This window comes from Cenococcum geophilum (assembly GCF_001692895.1).
Source record: "Cenococcum geophilum 1.58 unplaced genomic scaffold K441scaffold_8, whole genome shotgun sequence".
Taxonomy (NCBI): Eukaryota; Fungi; Ascomycota; class Dothideomycetes; order Gloniales; family Gloniaceae; genus Cenococcum; species Cenococcum geophilum.
Window position 1 is genome coordinate 1,932,104 of NW_027137566.1, and position 14,293 is coordinate 1,946,396.

General features: G+C 48.2%; 4 protein-coding genes across 4 annotated transcripts; 2 read left to right on the forward strand and 2 right to left on the reverse strand.

The window, feature by feature from the left end:
- Positions 1 to 125: 125 nt before the first annotated feature.
- On the forward strand, positions 126 to 2,428 carry K441DRAFT_604849 (uncharacterized protein). Its single transcript, XM_067645356.1, has 2 exons — positions 126 to 568; positions 628 to 2,428. The coding sequence occupies exons 1-2, from the start codon at positions 433 to 435 to the stop codon at positions 2,256 to 2,258; spliced, it is 1,767 nt and encodes a 588-aa protein (XP_067507557.1). The 5' UTR covers positions 126 to 432; the 3' UTR covers positions 2,259 to 2,428.
- Positions 2,429 to 4,125: 1,697 nt separating this feature from the next.
- K441DRAFT_629994 (ankyrin) lies at positions 4,126 to 4,523 on the reverse strand (the record flags this gene model as incomplete). The annotated part of the gene is made up of 2 exons (XM_067646252.1): positions 4,126 to 4,218; positions 4,323 to 4,523. Coding segments are annotated over 2 exons (294 nt in total), but the record flags the coding sequence as incomplete, so codon positions are not given.
- A 768-nt stretch (positions 4,524 to 5,291) lies between these two features.
- On the forward strand, positions 5,292 to 6,258 carry K441DRAFT_654982 (uncharacterized protein). Its single transcript, XM_067647770.1, has one exon. It carries the CDS (start codon positions 5,592 to 5,594, stop codon positions 6,099 to 6,101), a length of 510 nt encoding a protein of 169 aa, XP_067507559.1. The 5' UTR covers positions 5,292 to 5,591; the 3' UTR covers positions 6,102 to 6,258.
- An 844-nt stretch (positions 6,259 to 7,102) lies between these two features.
- Positions 7,103 to 11,511, reverse strand: K441DRAFT_629996 (purine and uridine phosphorylase; the record flags this gene model as incomplete). Its single annotated transcript, XM_067646253.1, has 5 exons — positions 9,906 to 11,511; positions 9,017 to 9,854; positions 8,047 to 8,957; positions 7,543 to 7,644; positions 7,103 to 7,239 (listed from the first exon to the last, which is right to left on the reverse strand). Coding segments are annotated over exons 1-5 (3,105 nt in total), but the record flags the coding sequence as incomplete, so codon positions are not given.
- Positions 11,512 to 14,293: the final 2,782 nt, after the last annotated feature.

Consider the following 14,293-nt stretch of genomic DNA (forward strand, 5'->3'; position numbering starts at 1 on the left):
CGTGGAAACTAGGCGGCGCTAGCAGGGGGCCGACCCGCACTCCGAGAATTCCTCAGTGCGCAAGGGGAAGCCGATTTTGCAAGCGACTGTACCCGAGGTGCACAGATCTCGTAAGCCGGGGTGGTAGAAAAGCGGGTGAATGACGATATGGGCAGATACAGGACGAGGCAGCAGCATGTTAGTTGTAGTAATCCGGAGGATGTGGTTTGCATGGCCTATTGCGGCTTTTTAGGTTTGTATTACGCTTCCTTTGCAAGCGACTGACTCATACAGTATTTCTTGGTTTAGCACATGAACGGTTTACTATAAATCATATAATACTGGTAGCTCTGTGCGCCACTGAGTTCGTGCCAACAAGCCGTCACGGATTTCAACTCTTCATCCATCATCCATTCAACCCCCTCGTCCATTCAACCTCATTACGGCTACATTATGGGCACCAGAGGGCTAAGGATCATACTCTTCCGCGGCCGATACTTCGTATATTACAACCAGTACGATAGTTACCCGACAGGGCTCGGCAAAGAACTTGTGAGCAACATACCAACTGACCCGGAGCAATACAAAGGTAGTCTGAACACTCACCCCTTCTTCTAAGTGAACAGTCTAGCTAACTATCTGCCGTAGAATGGCTCGAGAGCGAACGCGCCTTCTACGCCAAGCTAACGGCAGAGCTCGAGAGCAAAGTCCTTACTGTCCCTGAAGACAGCTTGGGAGACCTTGCGAATATAAAGACTGCGCTCGAGAAATACGATAGCGAAGTGTGGCCTACCTGGAAAAAAATAGACAGCGGACTTCAGGAACTCCCTACCGCTTTTTGTGATGTAGGAATCGATATTATGATTGAGTGGACCTACATCATTGATCTCGACAATGAGTTCTTCTCCGTCGACAACTGTATTTTCTTCGACCTCTGGGATATCCCTCGCGATCGCTGGATCCAAGCCTTCGAGAATGACGGAGGTGGGAAAGAGTTTTCCTTTGAGATTTGTCCTGAAGGCTCAGCTGGTGTTAACCCACCTGAGTACTTTGGTGACGATACCGCTGGCGAGTGCGACAAATATCGTACGATATATCAGCAGTATAGCCACTTGACGGTAGAAGCCATTTCCGACATCCGTGTTTCCTCCCGAGCTTCTCCACAGCAAATCATTGGAATAATGTTGTTTGAAGAGTCCACTCTCTCGTATGCTTCGAATTTCTGGAAATACGCCCCTGGATGGGGGCACGAGAAATTCGCTTTCCGCGAGGTAGCCTTTGCCATTCTATCCTTTGCTGCAGGCCAGTACTATTTTGACGACCCTAATCGATTCTATGGCTATTATAGCAAAGATGAGTCCAGTGGCTATCTCATAGATCAAAATGAAGGTGGTGAGCCAAAATTAATGCCTCTTTTTGGTTCGGGGTGTCATCGCCCGGACCAGGAGCCTGGTTCCGCTCCACTAGGCAACATATATTGGTTCGAGAACGTCTTAATCAGTCTTGTGCCGAACACCATTTTTGAAAAAGACACGGAAGCTGCTATGGCGAAAGCAGTAGAGCATGGGCTTGAAGAAGGCAAGACAAATTTTCAGATCGTGATCTTTTCGATTTTCAATGCTATTATGCTGGAGGTACATATGAAAGACGGCGTCAAGGCTATTAAACGCACTGGAGTGGTGTCTATCTACAACGAAAGCGGGGTGGGTGGTGTCAATTGTCAGGCTGATGCTGTCAGTCCAGTTGAACAAATCTGTCGCAAACACCTAGGCTTTATCTCCTTGCAGAATTTCTTCAATGTAGCAGCTAATCGCCATCTCTCAGTCTTCGGCAACGGATGTTTCCCAACTGAGATATACGCCAGAATCATCGAAATCGCTGATTCTTCAACACAAAACGCTTGCGCAAAAGTATCCCGGACCTTCCGCGCACTCTGTCAAGAACGCTTCTCACTCAACAGCAATCTTACAATTGTCAGGTTTGAAGCCTCCACAAATTCTCTAGGATCCCAAAATCAGAGACAACGCCGGCCCTGGGTAGACCTTAATGATTTGGGCATATTTACCTTTCAGGACCAGGATACAGGACATATCACGAGATCCGGGCTTAAAGCCAGGCAGCAGGTTCGTATAGCAGATGAGAAAAAGGTCACGACTTGGTGCCCAGTGGTTGGAGGAGTGGCGCGGCCAAGCATGATAACAGAGTTTCAACTGCAAGTTTTGTTGCCAACTAGATATGCTAAAGAAAAAGGGAGGAAGGGGCCTGCATTGGAAGTTTGAGTCGTTTGGGCAGTCAAAGGCAAAGATTGAGGGGTTTGGATTTCGGATTTTGATAATGAATAGATGATAGCCGGGTTTGGCTCCCTAAATCTGTCGTGACTAGCCCTACCCTGGCCATCTTTGTGATCAACCTGAGGGCGATTTCACATATCATATACATACCGCCCGTTCTTGCTTAACCTCAACGACCGTTCTAGGACCCAGTTTCCCAGTCATACCGTCCGCTACCGTATTCACTTTCCCAAATACTTGCAATTTCTTTAGCCACTTTTCTCACTGATATCTCTCCATACATCTTCCTTCGTATCCTCTATGTCTACCTAACATTATGATATCGAAATAATACCCTACCTAAATTCCCCCATGAATATTCCTATCGTACGTCCTTGCAACCGATTACTTCACCGAAGCCCACAAGGTCGATTTCAGGTCCGTGGATATGTTCGGATGTTAAAGCAATCGCATCAGCACGAACGTATTCCCGCGTTGTTAGATTTCGAAGAATCCATAGTTGATCGCTGGGGTGGAATTCCGAGAGTTCTAACTGCTTTCAGTATTTGGTGACGATCATGATCTAACTTTTTAAAATATTGCTTGGTGTCGGGGAATTGGCCTAACAGCGTGGTGGGTAACGAGACACGAGAGTTGATTTCGGTGTAAGTCTCGGCAAAGTCAAATAGGGTCATTGGCTGCCCTTTCTCATCGACGGGTTCTTGGAGTTCATTCTCCTTATCCTTAGTGAGCAGACCTGGTTGATAATCTCCTGCCTGTGCCTTGACCTACGCAGATGATACTCTCACCTGCCCATGACCCCATAAAGGATACAAGAGAATCTTGAATATGTCTCCGACTAACATTCCAGAAAGCCACCAGCCTCCACGTTAACTGTCTTTCCCGTGGGCTCACCGCGACAGCCCGTATCAATTTCGATAATCCATGAGGCAGTCGGGCCGCCTTCCAAGTGCGCACAGCTGACTCCTATGAAACCGGAGTGCGCCACCATCTCCCTCCATTCTCCATCACGACCTGTTTCTCCGGCCTTGTGGCCGAACTTATACGCCCGGCAGGAGGAAGGATGAAGACGGTTGGACTCCACTGTTATACGCTGCTGAGAGCAGGCGAGAGGCCGTCGTTAAGCTGCTGCTCGAGACAGGCAAGGTCGATACCGACTTGAAGAACAAACTGGGTCGGACGCCGCTGCTGTGAGCTGCTCGGAACCACTCCGATGCATACAGGCCCTAAGCTCGGGATGGCTTGGGGGTGCTCGTGGGTGAAGGACCGGCTTCCGGTCTTGAACTTTCTCCCCGCAACTACTATAATATCGTCGGTACTTTGATCCAATGTTTCCCCGTCCATCCCTATAAGGCGTGGTATTTCGCGGAACAGGCAGTTTCCTTTGTGTACCATCTGTTCTCGATATAATCTCGCTGATTGTGAGAGTTGACGCCGTTTTGTTTCAGAACCTGAAGTATCGTCTCATGGCCTCCTACACCGCAAAGGACAGTGCTTCATCTGCAAAGACGTCATCTAGCAGAAGCCGCACTACTGCTTCATGCCCGCTATGTGCCGCGAATGTCGGAGCAGTCTAGCCACAAAGGGCATGAATATTTGGTCTGACGCACGTCTCCATGACTGAGGAGCAGTTGCACCACCGCCTCATGCCTGCCCTATGCCACAATCATCAGTGGTGTTAGGCCATCAGTCCCTCGATTCGGATCGATATTGTCGTTATTGCGCTGCAACAACAGCTGCACTATCGCGCTCTGTCCGTTAAACGCCGACCACTACAGCAGCGTATCGTCTCATTCATTTTTGGGTCTGCATTGATGCCGTCCCTCTTCAGGAGCAACCTTACGACAGCGGCGTGGCCTAGCCATGCCGCGCACCATAGAGGCGCCTCACCACGTTTATCTGGAATGTTAGGATTAACATTATTCTTTCCCAATAGTACCTGCACTACCTTTTCATGCCCGTTCCACGCCGCTACCATTAGCGGAGTGCGGCCTTCACCTGGTCGTCCATGCCGTTTGGGTCGACGCCATTTTGCTCAAGCAGAAGCCGTACGCTCTCATGCCCCTTCCGCGCTACGTACCACAATGGCGTTTGACCTCTGTCGTCTTTAGCGTCTGGGTTAACGTCGTACTGGCCAAGCAGCAACCGCACCACCGCCCCATGCCCGTTCTCCGCCGCCACAGTAAGGGGCGTTGGGCTAAACAGGCTCTCTGGGTCTGGCTTGATGTCTCCTTGAGTCAGGAGCAGCTGTACCGCCACCTCATCCCCATCCTCTGACGCACGCAATAGCCAACGACAAGCGTGTAATGATCTTGATAAAAGGGACTACTTGTGTTGGCATATCATCCACACTAAAATCACCCCCGCACATGACGAGTCCATATGTGATATCCGTTCGTGGGTTGTCATTATTCGAATGAGATGCAGGTGGGAATTCTGGATTTCCCGAAGGAGGACGTGTGGTGCACTCTTTCAACTGCTTGCCCGAATAAGCATTGTTCTCAGGTGTGGATACCATCGCTCTTGACGAAGGTTTCGAGTATGACTTGAGGAATTCGTCTAAGCTGGCAGGCGACCGGAACAAGTTGTATCCACCATCTGTGTCTTGATGCCGACCCCACTGGGGTTCTGAGGTTGTAACTTGGACTCGTCATGATTCACCATATCTGGAGCATCCTGCCCATAGTGGATGTTTTGTGCACTGAGCAGTGGCTCCTCTGAATTGGGTTGTGCGGTGGAGCCCGTGGCTGGGAAGCTGATGAAGTCACTGATGGAATCAAGATTGCCGATTGTTGGCGGGTTGCTGAGTGAAGGACAGGTGGTATTGAACCGCTAACTTATATTGACATTTTATTGAATAGTATATTTTGGTGAGGAAAAGCGTGCCAGTCGCGTGTCACCTACGTTATGCGAATCAGCTTATTACTGGATCCCGAAAAGCCATCGGCCGACGCAGGGGCCGCACAGGCTTTGCCAACCAGGCAACAGTTCCGTGTAAGCAAGCTTTTGCTGCGCTACTATTGGCCGGTTTCGGCTTACAGCCACCACTTTATCAACGCCTCCAATAAATTATTGCGCCCCTCCAATCATGCTTTAGGACGGCGAAGTGTGAAACACAAGAACAAAACGGCCGAAGAGCTGAAAACAACGGCCGTTATCCATTTAAAATAAGGCACACTTTCCTTTCTTCTCCTAGTCGCACTCTTTCCCGGATCTCTGCTGCCTGTATAAGTGTTTGACGATAGACCACCATTCCTGTGTGGGATACTATTCATCAAATCCTACGACTACAACAAGACAGCATTTAGCGACTAAAATAAAATGGATATGGAAGCCATCCGAAAATCCCACCAGCGCAGGGTCCAGCTCCTCTTCTTTCTTCGCTTCATCCAATGTGGCTCCACCGCCATCACGGGCTTCATCACCTGCTACTTTATCTGGTGGCACGATAGACTCGCCATTCCTACTCCACGGGGGTTCGTTGTCCTACTCTCAGCCGTGCGTGCCCTTCTCTTTTCCCCATCACTCCCTCTTCAAAGCCGAGCCCTACATCCTAACTGTGCCCAGTGCATCTACGCCTTCCTCGAAAACTACATCACCTCCGCCATCTCCGTCACCTCAACCCGCCACCGGCCTAATCATCGATGCCTGGCCCTAACGACAGGCCTGTCTAGCGTGCTGCTGTCGTTCGGCTACTACGAGCTGCGCCAGATCCCCTATGTGCAGGCGTGGTGCGAGGGCAGAAACTTCGCGCCCGTTTGGGAGAACATTGAAAAAGCTCACTGTGCGCTCGTTTGCGATATCATCGTCGCCGGGGCAATCGCGCTGTAAGTAGCTCCCTATTTGCAACTTGATGCGCGTCCGGATTGCATGATTGGAAGGCCTGCTAAATGATTTTGGCTTTGGTGTAGGGGCTTTACCTGGATGATTACTGTGTTTGCAACGGTAAATTTCTTCTTGGGGGGGAAAGAGGGAAGGTTGATGCTTCGGGAAGCAATTGCGAATTCTATTGGAGACGATGAATGTGATGAAAAAGAGAAGGGGATTCCTGGGAATACAGTGGAGAACTATGAGCAGAATGTTCGATCAGTTTGAGCTAAAAGATGGTTTCGGAGGGATTTGAACCATGAACGATTCGTTAAGGCTGTAATTGATGGGCCGGGTTCGAGAGCGCCGTAACCTTTCTCTCTTTTCCTCAGGAGGTTTTCCCCGTCCTTTGGCGAGTGATTCCGGAAAATGATTAGATAAGTGATTGGACGGTGCGAGCAGTTAGCTTCGAAGTACAGTCGCTAGCGAAACCGGCTATCTTCAAGCGGCTTATACTACGGTATCAGGCATATATTTTGTGGGTGGGGATTTGTGGCGTCTAATATCATTCCGTGCACAGGCGTAACTTTAACAAGATCTTGAAAGATCTATTGGCCACGATGCCCGTATTGGTCTGTGTTTTGATACCATGTTGCTGACTTCACGTGCGGCCCACCCACAAAACTTTTGCCTGTAACCGTAGTAAGAACGGGTCGGCACCCTCCCTGCAAGCACCGGCATGACGTTCCAGTGAGTTGTCATTTCAGCGCGTAATTCAGCCGCGCACGCGACGTGATTGGGAAAGTGTTGCCGCTATCTGGTGAGTCATGCACAGGTGGCTAGAACCCGAGTGGCGAATACGACGACTATATAAGCACATGGCCCCCTTGACCCTCTATGAAATAGAGATATGAAGAAAATAATATATTATATATGTAAGGCTATCATAACCTCACTACTGTACTCTTCTTACGGGCGCCCTTGCTCAGCAGCAGCTCGACGATCTTGTCGTGGCCCTCGCGCGATGCCGCCTGGAGCGCGCTGCCGTAGCGTCCTCGACCTTGCGCGTTGACGTCGGCGCCCGCGCCCAGCAGCAGCTCGACGATCTTGCCGTGGCCCTTGCGCGATGCCGCCTGGAGCGCGTTGCCGTAGACTCCTCGACCTTTGCGCGTTGACGTCGGCGCCCCCGCCCAGCAGCAGCTCGACGATCTTGCCGTGGGCCCTCGCGCGATGCCGCCTGGAGCGCGTTGCCGTAGACTCCTCCACCTTGCGCGTTGACGTCGGGCCCCCGCCCGCAGCAGCTCGACGATCTTGTCATGGCCTCCGCCCGATGCCGCCTGGAGCGCGTTGCCGTAGACTCCCCACCTTGCGCGTTGACGTCGGCGCCCGCGCCCAGCAGCAGCTCGACGATCTTGCCGTGGCCCTGCGCGATGCGCCTGGAGCGCGTTGCCGTAGTCTCTTCCACCTTGCGCGTTGACGTCGGCGCCCCCGCCCAGCAGCAGCTCGACGATCTTGCCGTAGCCCTTGTGCGATGCCGCCTGGAGCGCGTTGCCGTAGACTCCTCCACCTTGCGCGTTGACGTCGGCGCCCCCGCCCAGCAGCAGCTCGACGATCTTGTCATGGCCTCCGCCCGATGCCGCCTGGAGCGCGCTGCCGTAGTCTCCCTCCTTGCGCGTTGACGTCGGCGCCCGCGCAGCAGCAGCTCGACGATCTTGTCGTGGCCCTCGCCCGATGCCGCCCTGGAGCGCGTTGCCGTAGTCTCTTCCACCTTGCGCGTTGACGTCGGCGCCCCGCCCAGCAGCAGCTCGACGATCTTGTCATGGCCTCGTGCGATGCCGCCTGGAGCGCGCTGCCGTAGACTCCTCGACCTTGCGCGTTGACGTCGGCGCCCGCGCCCAGCAGCAGCTCGACGATCTTGCCGTGCCCTCGCCCGATGCCGCCTGGAGCGCGTTGCCGTAGACTCCTCGACCTTGCGCGTTGACGTCGGCGCCCCCGCCCAGCAGCAGCTCGACGATCTTGCCGTGGCCCTCGTGCGATGCCGCCTGGAGCGCGTTGCCGTATCCTCCACCTTGCGCGTTGACGTCGGCCCCTTGACTCAGCAGGTACTTTACCGCATTCACCAGACCTCCAAATGATGCGTAATATAACGCTGAAGCTGGTTCATCCCCTCTCTTATCTGGTGCATCTTCCCGTGGCCAATCTGGGCGATAGAGGCTGTAGCAATTTCTATAGGAACTTCTGTGAGAGCAGAAGAACTCTCTAATGAAATCCTGCAGTGTTTCGTCCTTACTTTCAGCTGCTGCAGCATTAGCCATCCAGTATCTTGCGCTGTACTGCGCTAACGGAAATCTCTGTCTAATCTCCTTAGTTGGAAGCTCCATGTCCAAGTGCAACAAATATGCAAGGCAAACTGTTGCAATTGATGCTTTAGCAGCAATCTCCTGAAAATTTTGCGCGATATCTTTATTAAGCCGGTTTGAGGTTAAGTATTCCTTAACCGAGAAATGCGCCAACTGAAGCTCAATAGGCCCATCCTCATCGTACGAACTGTCCTTTGCGGATACCAAGACCACCAAACTTGAACAGTAACACGAGATCTCGCGGGGATTAGGCATTCTATGCTTTAGATTAAAGTATTGATCTCCTTTTGTATCTACTACTATTGCGTCAAGGGCCTCCTTAATCTTTAATGGCCGCTTGGAGTATGTTAAGAATTGAAGAATCCTTGTAGCATTCTGCTTGTGTTGCTCAGGAATGCTACGTAAGATCCTGGCATAAGTTTCGTCTAACGTCTTCGGAAGGGATGCGAGAGCATTTTGGAGAGTGCGATAATCTAGACAATTTTCTAGCGTATCAAGCTGACATGCAGCCCATCGAAACCTATTGACTATTAGCATCTCTTACAGATAATAGATTAATAATAAACTACTCAGTCTCACATTCCATCTGCTTTCTTCATAAGTTCGTTCTCAATCTCAGTCTGGACTTCCAGTTGCGATTGCCATCTCTCGAGACCATTTCCTCCTCTAACTCTCGCACGAACGTAGGCACGGATATCATCAGTAATAAGGCTGCTCTGAATGGGTACTATATCTTTATTATGAGCAAACTTCCTTATTCCAAAATTAATGTCCTGTTCTGGTCGACTTGTTATAAGGAGGTGGACGTTTCTTTGCTCCGAGTCCAAGACTTCTTTTATCCAGGATAGTAAGCCTTCTGTTGGGGGTCCTCTCCTTGTATAGCATTCGTCAAGTGCATCTAGAACGAGCCAGACTTCCTTAACTTGCTCTATCATATGTAATAAGACGTTGCAAAGTTCTCCGCTAGTTGGTTGTCGATGTCCATCTTTGCAGGAGGAAAAGAGAGAGTCTAGCTGTTTTGAGGTCTCTACATGGTTATAGTAGAGCTGACTAATAAGGCCGCGTAACATGCTGTTAAGTGTTTGCTTTTCTATATCGGTAAAGTCGAAGTAGAAGTAGAGGACAGGCGGAGAAGATGGTATACTATTAAGATCCTTAACAATGGCGGAGCTAAGAATTGTCTTGCCACATCCAGGAATGCCGTAAAGCCATAAAAAGGAATTTCGCCGCGTCTTCCATTCGGTGAAGGCTTTACTTGTTAAGAACCAGAGTCCTGAGCCTTTGTAGCGTTGCTCCAGAGCTTTATTGTAATTTGTTGATGGATCTGGTGGATGTAGCCACTTAATGACTTTACGTTGATGATTAATAAGACTCAGTGTGTCAACACTATCCTTTGTTTCTTTTATACTGTCAAGAACTGCATATATTATTAGAGGCTTGCTGTCGGCTCGACTTGAAAATGGCTAACCCTGGCCTAGTATGTCCTTCACTGGGCGTTCTCTGTCAACCTCACTTGGCTGTACATATTCCAAAAGTTCCTTTGCGCTCGCTGCAGCCACAGCTGCAGCGTGTTCCTGCCAATCCTTGTTCTTTTGTGAGTCAGCATAATCGCTGATCCCTCGGATAATAATGCACGGAAAGTCGTTCATCAGTCCTGCTGCCTCCATTTCGACACACAACAAGTTCCCGCCAAGACTCTCGTTGAGAGTGTCACGAATCTTGGCGTCCTTAATAACTTGGTTACCGGATGCGATTAGGCCATAATGAACGCGCACGTTTCTTGGCCTGCTCTGCTCCCCACTAACAGCCCTGCTCACCGCGTTGCTCGTCACTTGCTCGGCCTCATGGTCCATAGGAGCAAACGACCACCAGCCTAAAAGGTAACCGAGTAGTGCCAGGATCTTCTCCCAGAGCATCAAGAATATGACTTGCCAGTAGCTCCATCTAAGATAAGAATTGTCCGGTACGGACAAAGGGTCCTTGAGGAAATCAGACCAGATATATTTGGGTACTAGGCTTGGCCAGTTCTTTTGCAGATCGTCCAGATATTGAGGGATCTTAGATCTATTCATCTCGTGGGTAGTCTCCAGTTTCGTTAATGCTGTCAGCAGTGCGCTTGGCGGATTGTTTAGCGCACCGGTTCTTCTGAAGTTGCCACCTTCTTCCGCCTTACCAAGATCCCACTGGACCACTCCAGGATACTGATCAACCGGTGTACTAATCACAACGTCGCCGAGTATGACCTTGGGTGGAATACCACCGCCGATGCCAACCATGAGGCCGACCTTAATGGATGGAAAAGTGCTGACCATCCGGGCCGCGACAGTCGCTGCTGGATTATTGCCGTACTTGCCTTTTGGCAGACAGGCTATGACAATTTTATGGTTGCGAACCGTTCCCAGGGTATATGTGTTGTAGTCGTGTAGTGGCTTGGGGAGGTCTGGATGTATTTGGTCTAGCATGGCTGTGGCTGCGGTCTGCTCCTTGGGCAGCGCGCAAATCCATCCCACAGTGTAGTCATTATGGGTGAACTTAGTCGAATGAGACAAGTTGCCCGCCTTTCTTGTCTTGGTCTCGTTAGACATAGGGCATTCCTTCCCAGTATCGCCGTTTCTTTCCGACTTCTTTGAATCGTTCAGCGTAGAGGTTCAGGTTGGAAAGGGTCCCTCGGACGATAGGGACTGGCAGCGCTTCCACGATCAATCGCCTTCTGCCAAGAGATATGTCGAGAGAACAAAATGACAATATAGCAAAGCAAAATCGGCAGTCTCGATACGTAGGGTCCGAAGTTTGCTATATTCGCTTAGAGGACGATGACTGATAGAGTGTGAAGAATGCAGCCGACGTTACCCTTGTTAGAATACGTCTGGCAGAAATATAATAGTTAGCGACACTTACAGATCGAACTATTATATAGATGAGGAGAAAGGAGAATGCAATGAGAGCGGAACATTGGGCCTGGATTCAGCCTTCGGGGCTGAATCTGGCGGGGTACTTTGATTGCGGCCCCAACCAACATTTGCCACGTCAACTCGCATGTACGGATTCGCTCGGGCACAGGAAACACCCAACAGAAGGCAAGGACAGATGGTGGCTGTTTAATAATAATGCTTTTTTCTTAGGGCACAACCTATGTGATCGACGATGTCACGATTGGTAGGCGGCGATATTTTCAAGTAGTTGGCTCTAAATTTGTCACGAGACGGGGCATACAGCCACAGACCGGTAGTGGTCCGGGCGCTGTAGACTTTCTCCCGACCCATCGCTGGAGATCTTCTACTTGTAGACAAGCAAAAACTTGACAACATGATATCCTCAACCTTGCCTGCGCAGGGACGTTAGCTCTATCGTTCAACGGCGTATGTCCAAGGTACTAAAATGGATATGTCAGTCACCTTTGGTGAAGACATGGCATTCCATATCGCCCAAGTCGAGCCGCTGGGTCTTGTATCGGCCAAGGAACCCCAGTTTTCGCACTTCAGTGACCCTAGGACCCCAAAAGCTCAAGAGAGTCCTATCATCAAACTTGGCGTCGCAGACACTCCTCACTTGCGACATCATCCACAGCAAGCTGACGGTTGCGAGGCCCGGGTCGGCATTCCCGCCGCCCACGTCTGAATGGCATCCGAAGAACAAGCTTCTTGACGGTCGACTTCTTCCCATCTTCACTGTCCTCGCGCTCCTTCCAGAGGACGGGTGTCGGACGGACAAGTCACTCATAAGAACTCTGTCGATTGAAGCTGGCTCCAGAAGCTCTCTATATACATGACGTTGGGGCAAAAGACTGACGACGACACTGACGACGACACTGACGACGATTTGGAACTATTACTCAATCGCCACCAGGTCGACATTGCCACTCAGTCGGTGATAGGTAATGAATAGGTAATAGAAAATAGATAGTAAGACATACGATGGCAAGAAACAGGGTGTGAGTCATAAGGTGGTACTTAACAGTGACCTCAATATTCGACACACCCCCCCAGCTGCTCAGTCAAGACTGAGCAGCTGAATAGAAAATAGAAAAAGTCACGATACCAATTTAGTGTTAAGTTAAAGAAATCCTCCATAGAGTTACCTTATCCAAATATTATCCAAATTAAATTAAATTAAATCCTTAATATTAACGAGATTTAATTATTAAACGAATCCTTTATGCTTCTAACGTGGTAGGGCCTTTATTAAGCCGTCTGCGACTATAGCCGCGGTAGGTGTCCATTTAATTCTAATTTAATTATTACGTACCTCTTAGCGTAGCTAGTGGTGGTATATATTAACGTGTTAAAGCTTTATAGAGAGCTCTTATCCGTCCTTTATAAGCAGTTTAATTATCTATAGATTATTATAGCTAATTGTTTATTCTTTATCTAAGGATAATTTAATCTTCTTAAAGAAGCAACTCTACTAAATTAATTCAGTTCCTATATGGGATAGAGCTATAAGTTTTGCCTTTATGCTTAACTTTATTACTAGCGTCTACTTTATAGAGCGCCAATTAATTACTCCTCTAAATAAGGTAAACAAATATCCTTTTATACTATATTTGCTTATTAAATTGTCTCTAAATGCCGCGTTGCTTACCCCCGTAAAGGCTTAACTTCCTATATTTTATCCTAAGTATTTAATTACTAGAGTCCTATTCTAATATAGGTATACAATTACTTATTAAGCTGCGGCGTTGTAAAGAGGTAAGGGGTTTTATAGGAACTCTAATAGCTTACTTAAAGCTCTAGCTATATTAGGTCTTATAATATAGGTCGTATAAAGTAGTAATCTGACTATCCTTTAGTAGACGTAGATCTCCTACTTTAAAGCTTTCTCTAGGTTAGGTAGGAGCTTATTAGTGCTTATAGGTATACTAACTAAGCGTATATTAGTTAGGTGAAATATATTAGTAATCTTCTTAATATAGAAGTCTTAACAGAGCTATAGCTTTCTTTAACTTCTATTTCTTAAGACTTAAATTCCTAGGAACTAGGATAGTTTATGTAAGCTTTGCAGTGCGAAGAATTGAATAAACGACTTGATTGTGAATGTAGCTCTAAAGCGTCTATATATACACGAAGTGGGTGACAAGAAGATGATGACGATGATGCTCAATTGCCGAGGTAGACAGCGCTTACAGTCGGTAATAGGTAATGAAAATAGGTAGTAAGACATACGATGTGAGACATACGAGGTGGTGAGCCACGAGGTAATGCGAGCCTCGGTAGTCGGTTACAGTTTACCTAGGTCCTTTATCTCGTACTTCTTTATAAGTGCTTCTTTAAAGCTCTAGAGCTCTAATCGATTTTCTTTAGTAGAGGCAACGCAGATATTATCTACATAGAAGAATACGATTAGTAAGTCATTATAGTAGAGATATAGCTCTCTACTAATAGGCTTTAACCCTAATTTAATAAGTTAATTACTAAAGTCGTTATGCTAAAGATGTAGCAATTATTAAAGTCTATAGAGAGCTCTGCGTAATAGTAGATATTTGCCCTTAATAGCAAATCTATCTAGATACTTAATATAGACTATCTTATTAATTAGGCTATTCGCGAATATATTAATAGCGTCACCTTACTAAACGTCTAAATTAAATACTGTAATAATTACTGCGAGAGCTCTAAAGACTCTAGCTGCTAGAGTTACTGTATAGGTATCCTTATAAATTAATTCTTATAGGTTACCTCTAATATAAAGTTAGGCTTTAAATTTTATTAGGCATTTATTTATATCCGTTTTATAGGTAAATACCTAGGTAATAGGTACCGTTTTAATTAATAGTATCTTATTTATAACCTTAAACGTTCTATAATTATCTAGGTCTATATACTCCTTTATAGCGACTACTAGGAACTCTACCTTATA

Coding starts and splice junctions, on each gene's coding strand:
- K441DRAFT_604849 (XM_067645356.1), top strand. CDS start 433: ATGGGCACCAGAGGGCTAAGGATCATACTCTTCCGCGGCCGATACTTC. Junction 569..627: donor TGACCCGGAGCAATACAAAG/GTAGTCTGAACA, acceptor TATCTGCCGTAG/AATGGCTCGAGAGCGAACGC.
- K441DRAFT_654982 (XM_067647770.1), top strand. CDS start 5,592: ATGGATATGGAAGCCATCCGAAAATCCCACCAGCGCAGGGTCCAGCTC.